General features: G+C 37.9%; 1 protein-coding gene across 4 annotated transcripts in view; it reads left to right on the top strand.

Moving 5' to 3' along the window:
* Nucleotides 1-19,174, top strand: part of LOC109081480 (signal-induced proliferation-associated 1-like protein 2) — a 65,304-nt gene that overhangs the window by 17,796 nt on the left and 28,334 nt on the right. For 2 of the 4 annotated variants that reach the window (XM_042733927.1, XM_042733924.1), the window contains exons 2-6: nucleotides 10,280-11,998; nucleotides 12,129-12,256; nucleotides 13,914-14,102; nucleotides 18,222-18,396; nucleotides 18,681-18,784. In XM_042733927.1, the coding sequence (XP_042589861.1) occupies nucleotides 10,630-11,998; nucleotides 12,129-12,256; nucleotides 13,914-14,102; nucleotides 18,222-18,396; nucleotides 18,681-18,784 (1,965 nt within the window). In that variant the 5' untranslated portion in view covers nucleotides 10,280-10,629. Of the gene's footprint in view, nucleotides 1-827; nucleotides 1,182-1,317; nucleotides 1,340-10,279; nucleotides 11,999-12,128; nucleotides 12,257-13,913; nucleotides 14,103-18,221; nucleotides 18,397-18,680; nucleotides 18,785-19,174 lie in introns of those variants that run through there. The other 2 variants (XM_042733925.1, XM_042733926.1) reach the window with 2 other exon arrangements.

Below are 19,174 nucleotides of genomic sequence, written 5' to 3'. Positions count from 1 at the left end.
AGAAGATCAACCATACTTGCTTGATGCATGAGAACAACCCTCATTTTGCAACACTACTCGCACAATTTCTACAATTGGTTAATGAAACAAATAATCCGTCCCTAAACATGCACCATTGGTTGAACCAGTGTTGCTATGCTGGGCAGGATTCTCAAACAAACAGTAGTGTTTTATCACCACAAAACCCTAGTTTTGCTGAATTCAACCTAGTAAGCTTACTTATAGTTGTCTTTGAATATTAGACTTTTGATTTTAAAATCAAAAAATTACACACATCGCATTTAAATCAGAGTGTGTGAGTATTTCTGTCAGGGCTTGTCTCACTGTCGTTGTCCTCCACTCGCCCTCGCCACCACAGGAAGTCTGAGTTTACAGCGCCACAGCATATGGCTCGTACATGGGATTATTCCACCTCTGTCACTCTCAAAACTTCTCTCTCTTTCACCCCTCTATAACCTCAAAAACTGAATTGAGGACTAAAAAAGCATGTAGAAACCCCTCAGCTGTGGTGTCTATGCCTCTTTGAGGGTCTTTGCATCAATGCAAGTGGACTGAATAGGTTTAGGGTGCGGGTTGAGCTCAGGAGAAGTGGGGGGAAAGGGCTTTATCTGTCGGTCCGACAACTGGAGTTTCATGGTACCGCCTCCTTTTGGTTTTTATAGAGATGCTAATCTGAGCCAGTGGCACCAGTCGTTAGGGGCTTTTGTTCGGGGGGCAAAGGGGTCTGGAGAGATGTTGGGGGTTGAGGAAATGAGGTTTGGCTTTCTTTTAATTGTTCTCTCAGTCTATATATGAGTAATTTTATCTTATCTTAGCCATGTTTTCACTGCACACATTTGTTTTAATCAGTAACCAGCATCAGTCCTCCATTTCAGTGAGGCTTGTGGCCTACACAGGGAATGTATTGATTGGTTGAGGTAAAGCAAATGCTGTTTGTGAGAAATGACACTCCGCCAGGTACATCTTTGGGTGTGGTTTCTAGCTGTTGGCAGGGTCAAGCCAAGGCCTTGAGGACTTTTCTGCCGACACGGATGGATTTACAGCTGTTTTTCTGCGGTAAGGATGTGGCGGAGGGCAACTGATCCAAACCAGCTGATTGAGCTGATCGGTCCTGACATGACTGCCAATGTGTGCTTGATTCGGATCTATGACGACTGTGAAGAAGAATGCGGGTTTGTTTGGTGAGTTGCTGTTGTTTGTGTTTGACATTTGTAATGTTCTGAATCGCTCTCCGCAGGCTTTTCTGAGGTTAGATGAAGAGCTCTGTAAAGCTGGGAATGGTTGCAGTATAATTACATTTAACTGTCAGTGGGATAGATGTCCTTCAGCAGTGAAAGAGGTGTTTACACTCTATTTTTCTTTCTTTCTCTGCATTTGCATTGTGTATTTAGTTTTAGTGAAAGCATTGAATGATGGTGTAGAGATGTAGTGGGCAGTTTTGGAGTGCTTGTGTTAGGAATGGCTCACAATTGCAGACGAATCGACCATCAACCAACTAGTCCATTATGATTTTATCACAATTTATGTAAAACATTACAAATACTGTTCATGAAGTTAATACAATTTCTGTCCCAATACCATAAAAATATTTTTAGTAGTTTTGATATGATCATGTTATTTGTTTATTTTATTTCTTAAATGCTTATTAATTAAATTTTTATTAAATATTAATATTAAATGAATGCATTGAAGAGGAATTACATGCTCTTTTATTTATTATGGAAGGCGTTGTCATTGACCTTAATCTTTATTTTTGTGTATGTTTAATTTTAATTCTGGTGCCAGTGCTTTAGTTGGCATGCCTTTTGTGCTTTAGCTGTTATCCAGTTTGCATGTTAATTCCTTTCAGAAAAAGTGTCTTTAAATTTGTTTCTGTGTTTTCTTATGATCTGCTGGGTCATGAGTGGGTTGCAGATTTGTTCTTATGACATTATGGGGGAAAACCTTTAAGCTCAAAAAAAAAAAAAAAAAAAAAAAAAACGGTAAAACTGCTACTAACTGCATAATAATTATGATAGCTAAAATACAAAGACATAGGCCTATGATCATTTAAACTGAGTAGAAAACAGTTCACATATCCTTTCTGTTTACAGCAAGGGTCTTGCATCCAATCAAATTCTGCTACATTTTGGCTCATTATTTGCACCAGTGCAAATGTCACTTTATAGAAGTTAGCCAGCTAGGAAGGTTTGTATTGGTAATTACTGTAAAATATTATAATGAATAAATTACATTTTACTGGGTGTTTTTAAGGACATTTTTGTTGTCACTTGATTTGCAGTGTAAAATCTGTCTCTGTAAAACCAGTTGAGAAGCACAGTTCTAAGGGATGCTGGTTATAGGTCATATTTTAACCAAGTCTGAGGAGTCCAGGTCTTTTATTCAGCAGTAAGTGGAGGGTGTTGGGATAAGTTATTCTGTGCTGATTAAGCTATACGGTGTTGATGGTGCTGGAGGGTGTTGGGGTGTGTGTGTGTGTGTGTCTTTTCGGCTGCTGTGAGGAGCTCAGAATGCCAGATGGTGCTTGTTAAACTCAAAAAGCTCTCCCACTCTCGACTGGAGCTCCGCAGTGTGGACCACATGCTGTCTGGAATGACCAGCTTCAATCCAGACAGGCAGAATTCTCCAACACCCAAAGCTACCTGCTGCTTCGGTTTTCTCACAGGCCCTTTCAGCCTCTCTTTCAAGTGCAGCATATCATCAGAAACTCCCGGTGAATGAAGGTTACCGCTCGAGCACGAGAAGAAATTAGTTCAGCTCGGCAGGACAATGCAGTGCTGCTTCCACAAAGATGCCCGCTGCTGTCCAAACTCATAGAGGAATGATTTGAATGAGCGAAACAAAGAGGCAGTGTGTTTCAAACATGTAGTCAGGTTTGTGAAAGAGCCTCGGCCTGTTTGCTCCCACTGACCTTAAAGAAGCCGAGACAGATTTAGAGTTGTGCCATCGATTGCTGTTGAAACTTGCCATGCATGTGTGAAACAACCAGTCCCTGCATGTTTGTTTGTGTCTGGTCCTGTACTGTGAATGTGTTTTTACCCTTTAGTGTTGTCAGCAGGTGAACCGCAGAAATCGAAACTTGTGTCAAACTTTCAGCATGTTTGTCATTCGCCCTGCAGCTGTACACGATCCGAACGAGCTTTTGCTTTATTCAGATTTTAATTAAACGAGGCACTAGGCCGAATCGCCCTTTATGCAGTTCCTAAACCCTCATTGATGTGTGTGAAAAGAAGGATTTGTGTCCTTACAAAAGGCTTACATAAACTCTTAACTCTACTTTTTTTAGCTGCTAGCTGATAAGCATTGTTCAAATAAGCCCTTTTGGGCCTAGGCCAAGACTTCTGGTGTTTAAAGGACTGAAGGTTTGGAGGTTGATTAACCTCATGGCCTTGTTTAAGATGCCCCCGTACAAGGTTCCATTACGCATAAGATTGGTGTCGTTTGTGGTCGATGTGTCATATGGAAGACATTAAATGGGTTAAAATTAGGATAACTTATCCTTAACACAGCTCATTAGCCAAAATAGTTGGGTTTCTTGTAAAACAGTGAATGTGTGTGCCAGAAGCATACTTACTACGCAAGTGTGTAAATGCTTAGCAGTGCATTGAGTTCTGATGTGAGATGGTGTTGTCCTGGAGAGGTGGAGTAAATAGTTTCTATTAAAAACTACCAAGGGGCACATGAATAAAAAAATGATGATGTGCACAGTAAGGATGCTTCGATCCACTTTTTTTGGCTCCGATACTGATACCTGGGGTTCAGTATTGGTTGATGCAAATACTGATCTGATACCAGTGCAGTTTTTTTTTTTTTTTAATAAATGTAGAAATTCTTTGTCTGTCTGTGTGGAACTGATAATCATTCTTTTGAAATCTACTAAATACAGACTACTTCGTTATAAAGAAAAATCAAATAAAAATAATATATGCATATTCATAATCTATGACAAAAATATATTATAAACTAAGGATAATTCAGTAGCAAAAGTTATAACAGAAAATTTAAATTTCAGATACTGTGCATGTAAAAAATTTGTAGTCTTGCATTACAAAATAATAAGAATTTTGAGTTCATGGTAAATTTAAGGCCCATTGGCGGTAACAAACCTCAGAAGTCAAGGGGGTGATAGACTTGCCCCAAAATGTAGCTGCAATGCATGTTGTTATTATTAGGATAGCTAGCTTTAAATATGCCAACAGTTAAATGAACTTTAACTTGCTCAACAAGATTGTCTTGATTGTCTGTTGCTGTAAGAAAACTGTTTGCGTTAAAACTCCCCTGTGGCATTGCTTAGAAAGCTTCCTGGTTTGCGTTATGAATTGCTGACACATTTAGCTAGAAGCTAGAGTATGTTTCAGGCCTAGAGTGATTGAGGAAAAATGGGATTTGGAGGAGGAGGTGGGTGTCCCTCATGTTTAAATCCAACTGGCTGTGAGGCAAAATATCTCAATGATAATGCACGCTTGTCTCTTCCACTTCAGTCGCAGATGAGAATGAGGGAAAATCTGTCTAAATAAGGGCGATTCCAGATGTTATTGATAAGCTCGACAATGAGTACATGAAATACTGTGTTCGCTGCCTGTGTCATTAACAGGACTTTATCTGTCATTGGGCCGGATGCCATAAACTCCATCACAGACAGTCGTGTCTAGTGTAGCAGATGCTGACTGGCTGTCTGCGTTTGCGCCTGTCTGACTCATTTTAACAGCTGATACACGTTATCCAGGTCAGTCAAAGCCAAAAGCTGAGTCTGAAGTCATGAAAGCGAGTGGAAAAAAGTGTTTTCTCGCACTTTGACTTACCAAGGGCATTTTTTTCCCGTATTAGGAGGGGTAGAAGCAGTCAAGCTGTAAGCTTTTAGCATGAAATTATGGGTCTTCCTTCTTGTTAAAGTTCTGGCAATGAAAATCACAAGATCTTGACATGTTCTGGCACACAAGCCTGCATTCCTGCATAAAACTTGCCAACTGGAGGTCATATCGCTTTGCAGAACACTTAGGATGTAGTCATATCTGGGCTGTATCGTACTGCAAATCATGGAAATGTGGGTTATCGCGTTTAAGCCAGAACACTGGGCCAGTTCTAAACCACAGCCCTTTCTCACGGGCCCTTCCCTTTCTGTTTGCTCACTGTTGGAGGGCAGTGTTTGTTTGGTAAACACCTGGAAATTATATTAACCCAAATGGTAAAGGTCAGTTGCTGTATTCCCTTCAGAAAGCCCCCTCAGTGCACCCCCTGGGGTCCAACCTTTCAACTCATACCCACACTGCCTGTGAGGATGTGTGAGGCCTGCCTTTTGTTTGTTTATTGTTCCAAGCCTATTTCTCATTGGGTCTGTTCCTTTTCCTCTCTTTCTCAGCATTCACATCCTCACATATATTTTGCAGTGGAGTTAGCCTTCAGTTTTTCATTGTACTGTAGAAGTGACATTTTAATATTTAAAATTAATACTTTTTTTATTTGTAGATGTAGATAGATGTAGATAGATAGATTTTTAGATAAAATTATAGTTAAAATGAATAGATAGGATTTATTAGATCTTTTCTTTACTTTTAGATAGCCTAGCTTTTATTTGTAGATGTAGATAGATAGATTTTTAGATGTTCTAGATAGATATAGTCTATCTAGCCATCTTTTCTATGCCAAGGTGTACATATACGTTTTCTATCAAAGTAATTAGTTAATTATTCCTTTAAAAAAAAAAAAAGAACATTTGCAAGTCAAACACTTTTATCCAGATATTCATGAATGTCTTATGGATTTTAGACTGTGCTAATGAACTCTGTGCTGAAATATCCATGTGAAATATTAATGTAAGTTCGCTAATGCTGATGCTTAGAATAAATCCAGAAGTGTTTGTGGCATGTGAGGCATTAGGGCACATCAGCTCCTGGCTCTTGTTATAGTGCCTCTAGCACTGGAATGCATAAGCGCCAAAGAGACTCCATCCTTACTCCTAACAAGGAAAGGGAAATGAGAACACAAGACCTCCCAGCAGCGTCTCAGGAATGAGAAATGTAGGTTAGCTCAGGCCTGGAAAGCTTTGACAGCATCTGACAGGGTGTGCCCATGTAGGGTGTACACTGAGGCTGATGTCAAAACTTTCTGGTTCTACTAGGTGTCTGCTCACCCCAGTTACCCTGCTGAAACTGCAGGGCTCGATTTACTCAATCCTTTTGTCAAAATCATACTTGTTTTTCAAATAAATCCCAGGAGCAAACAAATGTGGACAGGAAACATTAATCCATGAGGTATAACCTTGTAGCATTGATTTGGGCTTAGGAAAGTCTCAGTTCCCTGCAGTTTTTCAGTGTTTCAATCTGTGAAATATAACACACAGTGGGGACCAAAGAGATTTAAAGTATGTCTATTTTTTTTCCTCCAAAAAATAGAAATATCAACATACTATGATTTTTGGGGGGGGGGGTTGCATTTTACATAAATAATAATAACATTTCTGTAAAAAGTTCATTTGAAGTTTTTTTTTTTTTTAATAAATGTTACTGATTATTTTTCGTGTGCCTTATTTGCTTTAAATGACAGCAATTTCCAAAAAAATGTGCAAAACTTAATGTTTATGTTATTTTGCATTATTTATAATATTTAAAAATAGCTGCTTTTGCAACTTCTGGTCCATGTTACAGATTTAGTTTTTTTGATTAGTAGTGCAGAATCTCAAAATATTTATTGTGTTTCTTCATCTAAAACTCAAACTTAGTTTATTTGGAGATTTAAATTTTTGATTTCAAGGTTTTCCGTGTGGAGTTTGGACCTTTCTGTATGTGGGTTGGACAGATGGGGACACTCTATAAGTGCTTCCACCACCTTTCCAACATTTTTCATACCACATTCAAAACACAATTCATAAAAAAAAAAAAAAAAAAAAAAGACCACTGTTCCCGTCACTCATCTAGTAAAGTGTGACGTCATTTAAATTTAAGTAACATCAGACTAACCAAATCGGTTTTCCGAGAAAACAATCAGAATGTTGAGGATTTATTACCTAACATCACACAAGAGTGTCTATGTAAGCTGCTTATTCTGATTGTGGAAAAACCTCCTTTGAGTCATGCCTGTCAGGAAGTGGATATTTCTGACAAGAGAAAACACCCTTTAGTTCAAATATTCCCTCATATCTCCTGCCCTATCAAACCCTGGGCAGACAGGGACTCCTTTTAACTTCTGTGGCTGTTGGAAATGATAGACGGCACAGTGTGGTCACAGTCCCCGCTATAGATCCAGCTGTCTAAATAGATTGGGTCAGTGTGTCTTTGCGGTGGGCGATGATAGCGATGATGAGCTCTGTTGTTTGGGCGGCACGGTGCATGTGAGCAAGCGTTTGAAAGCAGGGGACCGGCTCATAATGGTAATCAATGACCTGTACAGGAACTGCAGCTGGACGGAGGGCGTTGGAGGGGACAGGATTGGCCATTTGCCTGGCTCTTAAGCCCAGCGGGAGATGGTGGGAGGGAGCCTTTCAGATGTGCAATTTGTTGTCCTCTCAAGCCTTTGCTAGTGTTTGATGCTCTGTTTCTCTTTCTTCTCTTGTTTTGGATAAGGCTGATTTATTGAGAAACTAATGCACTAATGCCTCTAAAGACAGTGTACACATTATTATAACACTTTTTTTCCATTTATTTTGAAGTAAACGAGTCCCAAAACAGATATTTGTTGTATCATAGGGATCACAGTAATGTTGTATGTCTTGGAGGACAACGGACCTCCTTCTGACATATGTATTTTTAAGACGTGAATAATTAATGTGAGTTACATTTGACATTCTTTCAATGATTAAGACGTGAGTTTAGACTGAATGTAGCTGTGAAATGTGGATATTAGATTAGATTCGAATTTTCACATGAAGAAACTTCCCGAATTTAATTTAAAATAAGAGTTTGTATTTTGCATAGTGAAAATCCTAAATGTTACTAAAAGATTTTTATGCATTTAAAATAGGTGCAAAATATAATATATCATTAATTCCTCACAAATTCTCAATCCTGTAATGTGGAAAAAAAGGTAATTATTATGTTTTTCAAAGTTGTATTTTACTTTACAACAAAAATAATGTGTTTTACAGTACAGTAATGATAATGGCAGTTTTTTTGCACTATGATAATGAGAATTGATGGTATGTGCATAATTGTCAAAATAATGTCATGTGTGTAAATAATAATAATAATAATAATGTGTAAAAAGGAATCATGTTCTCTTAAATGTTACTAAAAAGATTTTTACGCATTTAAAATAGGTGCAAAATATAATATATCATTAATTTGCTTTTCATTTGAAATAGAATTCTAGACCATTTTTGCTGGTTTTTCTGAGATTTCATGAGACTCACCCTATCACTTGCCAGGATATCAAAGCTTTGTGTTCTTCCATGAAACAGAGCCTCCTTACATGTTGCTTTTTCCTCCTTTAAAATTTAACAGCATTCTTTAATAATGAAATAGCTTGTCATTTGTGCACATATTATTTATCTTTTTCTGATGCCTGATGCTAAGTTTAGCCTGACAGGCCCTTTCTGTTCATGCCATGTTCAGATTAATCCAATGTTCAGTGCTTCTGGGAATGTTTACGATCATGGAACTTCTGCATTTTCAATTTTTGATACACCCACGTTTTAAAAGCAGTAATACCTCTGCATCTCCTCTGGGGATGAACGTGTCGCTTTGTCCAAATGTCAGCACCATGTCTTTTGATAAATATTTAACAGAGATTTCCCCTATATCTAGACGTCAGCTGAAATTGAACATTGTTTCATGAGTTTTTATGGTATGATTAAAGATTACAAACAATTGTTTTCTTGGAATAATATGCACCCATGGATTATGTTCGATAAGACAAATGTATAAAGTAAGTAAGGTCAATTTTGTTTCCATGTTAACATTAAATCACAACTCTGAATCCAGTGAATTTCCAAGGTCTAGACGGATATTGCAGTTTGAAAAGGCAAAATTTCATGGTACACAGCTGGTGTTGATGCTGACACATAGATGTGTTTATTCGGGAGGGAGGGTTAAAGGTATTGGGGTCAGTGTGTTTGTAACAGACAGACAGAACTGCGCGTCCAAAACACATTATTAATAAATGCCAGTTTAATCAGCTTTCCTTTCTAAGGATTATTTTTAGGTTGCTGAATTTCACAGTATGTACCCGTGGTGGCGTCTGTCAGTACTGTAATTTTATACTCTCTTCCGTTCTCACTAGTACTTTATTTTTGGATATGATATTGGAAAGTTCTTTCACTGAAAGGCAGTCTCTGGGTTCATTGCACTAATCCAGTAATTCTCAACAGTTTTTTTGGTGCAGGACCCAGACTTTACATTGAATATCAAGTGGTGACCCCAAACAATACCAAAATCAAAACAAATGTTCCTTGATTTAAATATTAAGTATCAACACCCTACATGGGCACACCCTGTCAGATGCTGTCAAATATCAAATATTGAAATTACTGTGAACTTGTTAAGCCAAGTGTAATTGGAATAGATTTAAGTAACAATGTTTAATTTCAAAGAGATATTTTCTCTTCCCTTTTGAAGATTCATATGCCTGTTTATTTTGCATTTTTAATAATAAATGATTTTATAGTTAATTTAGCTTAGTTAATAAGCTTCTTTTTTTCACTGAACACAGCGGAAGAATATTAGTTTTAAAATTGTGCTGAATTTGGAAAACAATTTAAGGTAGAGAGGTTACCATATTGGTATATCATTTTATTCATTTGTCATTTTCTTTCAGAATTCTGATTAAATACTCCAGCTTTGCATCTTGTTTACTATTTGTGAAAAATGACATAAAAAGATTGCCATCTGTCAAGTACTTTCAAATGCAAATTATATAAATGAAACAAAAATACTTTTTTCAAAGTTTTGTTGACATCTCTTGAAATAGCCACATTGAATATCATTTCGGCTTAACACTGTGGAGTAAGTGGTCTGGATCTGTTCTGCTATTTATCAGAGGTAGTAGAGTGCCTAGCTCACTAATGCCTTTTCATTTAGATTTTTATCTCTAATTAGTCTTTGCACAAAGGTAAAAAAAGTGGTACATTTGTTATATAGATGATCCAGAAATGGCATGCATTCAGGTGATAAAGAAATGTGCTTTCTAAATAGACATTCAAACCCTTATTAAATTAATTGGTCTTTTTGCAGATGCTTTGTTTGGTTGAGGATTTTGAGTGCTCTGCATTCTTTCAAGGTCACATTGGTATCTCTCCCTCCCAAATGGATTCTCTAATGATCTCTCTCTCTTTCTCGTTTCCTTCCAGAGCATCAGAGAGATCCCACCTGGCTTTAAGCCTACATGCCTGTGAAATGACCGCATCTCCTGCTTGCCCTCCCGTGGAGTGAGCAGTTGTCCTTGACAGTGAAACAGAGATAAAGAGAGCCATTCTCCTCCTATGGATTATAGACCCATAGGTCTGAACGCGCTGACGTGGGTCAGTCATCTTTCACAGACTTCTCCCAGCGCCGTCAAGCTCCTTCGCCATTCCGTAAAATGCTGGAGTTGGAATTTCTGGTCTGGACAATTTAACTTCAGTTATGAATGTCCCTATCTTTAGGACCAGAGGCACAGCAGACGAGGTCGTAGAAGCTTGAGAAGCGCCTCACCTCAGAAATGCAGACCGATGATCTATTTGCCAAGAAGCTTCAAGCATTGAATGGTAATATGGGACCTCCTGGTGCAAACACACAGGGAACACCAGCAGTGCCCAAGATGGGCGTACGTGCAAGAGTGTCCGATTGGCCACAGAAGAAGGATGGCCACGGTCCACTGCCCAGATATGAAAGCCTAATGACGACCTTCCAAAATGGACAACCCAGTCAGTTGCCGGAAGATGTTGTCAAACAAAGCCCAGGTTCTCCTCCCAACCCCAGCTTTCTGGATGCAAAATATGGACTTGGTGAACTTCTAAACCACTCTCCTGGTAAAGTTCACCACGCTCTCCAGAAAAGGAGCAACAGTGACGTCACCATCAGTGATATAGGGGCAGAGGACATGGATCAGACGGCAATTAACCCCAATACGGGTGCCACTTTACACCGAGAGTATGGAAGCACATCCTCCATCAATCGCCAGGGTTTGCCCGATGAAGCGTTTTTTGGCAATTTGAAGGTTTTCCAGCCAGAACTCTTGGAGCAACCAAGTGCACCACCTCCGCATGGCTTTTCAGAATTTCGCCGGTATGAGGCTGCCATTTCTCCAAGTCTTCAGACTGCTGCGCAAATTGCACGGGGGGATATTCTCTGCATTCCGAACTATTCGGACTATGTGGACAGTTCGCTCTTCTACAGCCGGGAAAGGGAGAAGTCTTTCCTACAGCGACAGAAATCTGAAAAGGGTGAGACATCCATTTTCCGCAGGCTGAAAACCATGAAAAGCGAGCAGAGGCAACTAAGCGACCATGACGATTGTAGTAGACATGGTCGTCCATTGAGTTTCCAGAGATGTTTTGCCCACTATGATGTACAGAGTGTGCTTTTCAATATTAGCGAGGCTGTTACAAATCGTGCCAACTTGGCACGACGGAAGAATATTACCACGGGGGCTTCTGCAGCATCCCAACATCAAATTGGTGGGGCAGTGGACAGTCCTGACCCCCTGTCTGTTTGCGAATCCCTTTTGGACAGCTGTGACGAGCTAGGTCAAAAAGCTTATACAGATCCTGATGAAGGGGATGGGAAGAGCAATGGTTTGGTGCTAAGCTGCCCGTACTTTCGTAACGAGATAGGTGGTGAAGGTGAAAGGAAACTGAGTGTCACCAAACCAAACAGTGGACCCCACAACAATGTAGGTGACAGTTATACCATTGAGTCTACTTTAAGCTCACACTGCACCAATGCGGGGGTTTCCGTCTTAGAAATGTCCCGTGAGAATTACGCCTCTCGTGAAAACTACGCTGTTCCACGGGATTGCATCAAACGCTACATCATTGAGCACATTGACATGGGTGCATACTACTATCACAAATTCTTCTTCAATAAAGGTATGTTTTACAATCTAGATGTTCAATTTGATTGGTCTACACAAAAGTGTACTGTTGTGATAGATATGCATCTCTGAGTGTATCTCTCCCTGTATAATGTTGATCCCTTCTTATTCTCTATTCTTTAAAGAACACCAGAACTACTTTGGTGTTGATGAGAACTTGGGCCCAGTGGCAGTTAGCATTCGGAGAGAGAAACTGGAGGAGGGGAAGGAGGGACCACAGTATAATTATAGGGTCATCTTCAGGACCAGCGAGGTAGAACTGCATCTGTAAAACACACTGTTTAACACACATTATTTAACAATTTTTTTAGATCCATTTGTCTTTGAGCCAGTCAAGTTTAGGGGAATAACTTTTAATTACATATACTCATTGTCTTTGTGTGCCATATATATATATATATATATATATATATATATATATATATATATATATATATATATATATATATATATATATATATATATATATATAAAAGGTGTAATGGTACATGTATTCATACTGAACCGTATCGGTATGGGTCTTTTGGTTTGGTACGCATGTGTATCAGTGTTTCAACCATGGGAAGACATCAACAAAACAGAGTGGAAATAAAATGTCACGTAGCATTTAATTTACCTCAGAAAGTCATCAGTGTCCACAGCTTGTTAGTTCACTAGAGAAATGAGAGGAGCATTTTTCGAAATATTACACCATATACTCTTTATATTTTACTAAACCTGTTAGTCTTAATTGTTTAATGTACAGTATATTTAAATTATGAAGCATGCTATGACAGCCATTGTGTAATTGCATATATTTTAACAAAAAGCTTAGAAATTTTAAAAACTGCATTATGTCCAATTTACATGTTTGCATACAATATATATATATTTTTTTAAAGTTGAGTGTTGATCATCTATTTAAAAATAAATAGTAATTAAATTTAAGTTTGGGTTAAGTTGTTAGGCCTAATTGTAACCTTATAATGTAAAAGTGCTCCCTATAGTTTTAAGCATAAGCCGAGGTAGATTTTTATCACTAAGAAAATTTAAACTAGAACTTAATGTATTTAAAGAAAGAGCAAAAAATAAAAAAAAAAAAAAATAAGTTTTTCCCCCTGCTGTACCGAAATCATACCGAACCTTGACGTTAAAACAGAGGTACGTGCCGAACCATCATATTTGTGTACTGTTACACCCCTAATATGACTGTTACCCCTATCATATTATGTGTACTGTATACACCCTAATTATATATATATATATCAGAGCTGCCTCAATAATAGCAATAATGAGTGGACTTCTCATTCATTTATAATTGATTTCCATCTTTCCATTAAGTGCATTTCCCAAAACTTTTATATCATTCCTTCTGAATACAAATCAGAGCTGCCTCAATAATAGCATTGATTGTTTTGAAAATCAGCTCGAGATGGATGATGTCTGTGGCGTACTATTGATTTTTACATGTATGGTGATATAAATTACCTTACTGTACAACATGATTCTCACCACTGACGCTATAAAAGTCCCAACCAGTGGGGCTTTCAAAATGGCAAGAGATCTTTCATATGTGGCCTGCCAGGGGTTTTCCTAAGGGTGACTGGATAGTTTGCTGAACTGGCGGTTGAGCGTACAATGGACCTCTTGCTAAAAGCCAAAGCGTTACTTCAGCATTCGCCACAGTTAGTTGAACTCAATTATTCATCAGAAAGATTGGCAGAGCATGTCGCTGGATTCAGCATCATTGCAGGGACACTCTTAGAGAGTGCTTTGCCATTTGAGAGACAACTGCAATGGTTTATCCATCTGTTCACTATTTGAGAATGCTGTGTATTCAGTTAATAGTTACATTTGCTCAGTTCAACCAAAATTGTGAACTCTTTACTTTTTAGCGTAAACTTCTCTCTCTTCACTCTGTCCATCTTTAGCTCACCACTTTGAGAGGCTCAATTCTGGAGGATGCCGTCCCCTCCACAGCTAAGCATGGGACATCCCGTGGACTCCCTCTTAAAGAGGTGATGGAGTATGTAGTTCCTGAGGTCAACATTCAGTGCCTCAGACTGTCCACCAGCTCACCTAAAGTTCCAGAACAACTGCTGAAGCTGGATCAGCAGGGGGTAAGTACTGTACTAAAAGCTCTACAGTCAGTTTTACACATAGAAATGGTGGACAAATTACTTGATTTAAGTTTAAATTACGTCACAGAATTTGTCAAATTTTGGATGGATACATCAAAAGTAGGTAAACTACACTTAAATGAAAATGTGATATGGACTAGTGTCTGAATATTAAGCTGCAAAAATGCCATTTAAATAGGAATTCTGCATGTTCTGTGTGAATGAATGGCACAGACGCGTGGTTACGTTTACTATATGACGCTCGCAGTCTCTGCCGCCTCAATATATGAGTATATGAACTAGGGCTGGACCAGAATATTCGATTATTTGAATATTTGTTTGGTGGGTTGGCATTCAATTTTCAATTCTGAGATTAGAATATTCTTTTCTTTTTTTTTCGAACACCTGGCATCCCCCGCGAAACGATTCTCATTCGCTCTTGAATATGAATCGCCCATGAGTGAACGTCATGATTCAGTTAATCTGGAAGAGAAGACAAAAATGCCGAAGACCTCAGCTGTGTGGGAGCACTTTAAATTGAGTGAGGACAAGACAAAGGCAGTGTGCCAAATATGCGATTTGAAACAGCACATCAAGTTTGAAAAAAAACCTCTGTTAGTAGTATGCCTTTTGTTGGTGTAAAAAAACGAGCTGCTTTTATCCGCCACGCTTCCGGCTCATGCTGTTCTGTAGTTTATTAAAAGTTTATTAATTCTGAACGTGTCTCCTGTCCATATTGCACCAAAATGCAACACTTCACTCCCTTGGGTCCGCAGCAACACACCCGCTACGTGTGAAGTCGATTGGATGAACGGATCTTGACATAATGAAAATGCAAACAAACAGACAGACAGACAGACACACAGAGATTCCTGCCTTTATTACACCGTGTCTACACCGGACACGACAGTTGGTGTGTTGCGCCCCGCCACAACAGCTGAAGTCTGTCTACACTGGACGTGACAAAGCGACCGCTGAAAATCATTTGAAATCTGTGTCAGTACGTCATAAATAGAATGCAGCAGCAGTTTACTGTCGGGAATTTGTCACGCCACGTCGCGCCGCATCCAGTGTAGACAGCATAATAGGTTCTATTGTATTTTGTTGCGGCATTGTGTCCGGTGTAGACACGGTGTTGAGAGAAAAATATGTTCACCTCCCTCCCTCCGAAGCTTTGAATATTCGGTGTTGATTACTGCCTAAGCTTCGAAACTGAAAAAATGGTATTTGGACCAGCACTAATATGAACACATATATTCATGAGCATTTTACAGTTTCTTTTGAGTAAAACTTTCATCATATACAAACGGAAACTTAAAGGTCTTCACAGCAACCCATCAAAATAAAAGTTGGGTTTAAGTTTAAGAAACTATGACAGAAATATTACTTAATGTAATGATAGTACTACTACTAATAAAATTATTATTAAAACGTTATTTTTAAAGGAATATTTACCAGAGAAATTATTTAGCAGAATTAGCAGAAATATTAAATATAAATGGAAAAAACAGAATTTGAAAAAATTTAATTAAAACTGAATTTGTGAAAAATAAAACTGATTTCATAGTACCCTATCCATACATTAAATAAAAATGTAGAACTAAGTAATTATTTATATATGTATTTATTTATTTAGTTAGTTTTGCAAGAAGAAAGTCTTTGACCTAGTATGGCATTTAAATAATAACAGAATATATCATATCTGCTATTAAATTGTGTATTTTTGCGCTGGAACAGTTCCAGGACTGGAACTATACCTTTTATAAATCTCTAAAATATTAGATGTGTATGTGACCATTTTATTCAGCGCCCTGTAGTATGATAAGCTGTAATTAATCTAAATTTGTTTTAAACATTATTTATTCTTATTTTATAATTCTATAATTTGCATTACATAAGTTTCCCTTATACAGATGTTAATTTATTTAAAAAATTGGATGATAAATAATACATGTCCATTTACTTTTATACATTAACTGCACAAATTACCCTTTGTAAGTGCTTGAATTGGTAAAATATACAACCAGGCATTTCCCCACAATACAGCCAGACTGTAAAATGATCGTACCACCATTTGGACAGTAAGAGACAGTTTGGCTAACACAAACTGACAGGTGGGAAGAAACTTCATTCTCTGGGATGATTCATAGCATACAGTGTACAATGTTGTGAACCGTACATGTCCGCAAGGCTTGTAATTACTAAGACATAATCAAGTGGGGGTTTAAGAAACCATCAGTTATATCCTTCATACGTCCCATTTGCTTAGTTTTAATGCATACTGATAAAACCAGAAACAGATGTTTTAAACTTCTGCTGATGATGTGATGTCCTTTAAATGCTGTTGCTCATTTGATAACTTAAGCAAGATTGAGCTTGTAAAGTGGTTCCTTTGGGCAAGGCGCCTATCAGGTGCCACTGACGGCCTTACAACATTTCCGTTTGAGGGTTCAAATTGCAGGTGTGTCAGGATGAGACAGTGTTTTACTAAAGAAGCCTTTTATAAAAACAAAGATCTAATTACTTATTGACAGACCCAGACTTGCACATCTCAGGGCTAGAGTGGAACAGAGAGATGAGCAGTTTTGTCAGTACATTGACTGAATGGAATCTGAGAAGCAGTTAAAGTCTTGATCGATATTGCAGCCACACGATGACCAGAGGGGAAAATCTGAAGAGTAACCCTGTCGAACAATGAATGCATTGAAAGAGGCTAGTTGTAAAATTAAGGTTCGTAATTATTTCAAGTGCTATTTTGTCATTTCAAATCAATCAGTTTCAATGAATACCTCATTGAGGGCCTAACTGTAAAATGATAATTCAGCTATTGTCTGCATTTCCAGTGCTCAGACAAAAGACAACTAGTTTTCAAGGCAAATTATTTGGCAAAAACCTCTGAAAACATCACCATGGCAACCACCTAGCCACACATAACAGCCACTTGACCCGTCTGAGACGCTGCCAACTGTGACCAGCAGCACTTATGGTGAAAATGAAAGAAAAGAAAACCATTGCTCGTCTTATGCTTTCTTGAGTCCCCGTCTTTGTCCATTTCTTCATCTTGCCATCCACATTCTCTCCCAGTTCTACCCTCTCTGATAATGGTGGGGTGGGGGGGGGGGTTCTTCTCTAAAGACTGTTGGTGGCATTTTATGGCACAAAAGCCAAAGCAATTGTAAGAATAGCACAAAATAGCACAAAAATTGCTTTTACCATTTTTAACAAATTGGTATGGGCTGGGAATTACAGGAGATTTTGGACAATTACCATAGACCTGGTAATTTGTAAACCAGCATTTTTCAGTTTGTCACCCGATCATAAATTCCTATTATTATGAATGTTAAGTATCATATTTTTGACATCCGGTTCATTATCTTTTTATAATTTTCTAAATAATTGTCTGGCTCTGCACTTTTTTGCCTGTTTGAAGCCCTGTGTCTGGTTCCAAAGGTTCTTTCTTTAGTTTATGGCTGTTATGTGTGTCTCATACATAATGCAAAAGTGGCATCTGAGGCCAGTCTGCATGTCATTACGTGTCAGGCTTTTGCGTAGATTGATAGCACTTAACATGACTAAATCACCACTTGTGGTAGGCGATGTATATCACCGTTCCATAATATGCTTTGAGAGTGCTTTTGAAGGTTTCCTGTACAATGTGCATTAAAGATTGGATAAATATATCACTTTTAACTGTGTTCTTTTAGAATTGATTCTGTTTCGTAATCCTGCCATGTCATATGTAAGGGACAGTACTGATATTTTTTTTATTTAGAAAATATTTATAATATTTAATTTAAATTACGTGAAAAGAAAAGACCAAAGAATGATACAATACATGAAATGACCACAGCGTGGAAGATCAGTTGCTAGGAACCAGTCAAATATGCTGCAAAGTATAATGGTCATCTTTAAAAAAAAAAAAAAAAAAAAAAAAAAGACCACAGAATGCAGCGATTCCAGTATTCTGCAGAGATGTATAATAGGTGTAATTATGGCTTTACAATACTCTGTGAAGGATGTAATAACTGGTTCACACTGAAGGTTTATACACAAAAAAACTTTTCAAATATCATTATAATGATGGAAACTGATTGTGTTGTTATTCTTTGTAAACTGTAGCTGAGTTACCAGCACAAAGTGGGCATCCTGTACTGCCAGGCTGGGCAGAGCACAGAGGAGGAGATGTACAATAATGAGAGTGGTAGTCCCGCACTGGAAGAGTTTCTAGATCTACTAGGTCAGAAAGTCCGACTGAAGGGGTTCAACAAGTACAGGGCACAGCTGGACAACAAAAGTAAGTGGTGCTCTCATGATGATATTTTCGAAATGTTTGAACGTTTGAAGCCAAAAAGCTAACTGGCAGCATCAGGTTCATTTCTGAAATGGGTTTTGTTAATATCATATTTGTTCTCGGTTGGTGCATTGGACAGTTTCTCATAAGCTCTTAATCTGTGCAGATGAGCCATTTGCAAATTAATATTGGACTGCAAGAGACTAATTTCGTATTTCATCATTAGGGTCTTTTTAATTTAATGCCTTTATACTGATATGTGTGATATAATCGCATCGTTTCTGCAGCGGATTCCACTGGCACTCACTCTCTCTACACCACCTATAAAGACTTTGAACTGATGTTTCACGTCTCTACAATGCTGCCCTACACACCCAACAACAGACAACAAGTGAGTCGGACACATTTCATAGTTAATACCTTCTTTTAATTTACTCGTTATGATCCAAGGCCATATGACCTTTTTAGATGGAACTTAAAGGGAGATATTTAGAGTTCTATATATTTGAGTTCTTGAATCCTGAAAAGGCATGTATCACTGTTCCAAAAAAAAAAAAATGTATTAAACCGCACAATCATTTTCAACATTGCTAATAATAATAAACATTACTTGAGCACCAAATCTGCATATTAGAGTGATTTCTGAAGGATCACATAAAACAGAACACTAAAATAATCATAATAAACAACAAGCTTTACCATCACAGGAATAAATGGCATTATTAAATATATAAATATATATATATATATAATATATATATATATATATATTATATATATA

The sequence above is a fragment of the Cyprinus carpio genome, chromosome B11, assembly GCF_018340385.1.
Source record: "Cyprinus carpio isolate SPL01 chromosome B11, ASM1834038v1, whole genome shotgun sequence".
NCBI lineage: Eukaryota > Metazoa > Chordata > Actinopteri > Cypriniformes > Cyprinidae > Cyprinus > Cyprinus carpio.
This window is presented reverse-complemented; position numbering and strand designations above follow the sequence as displayed.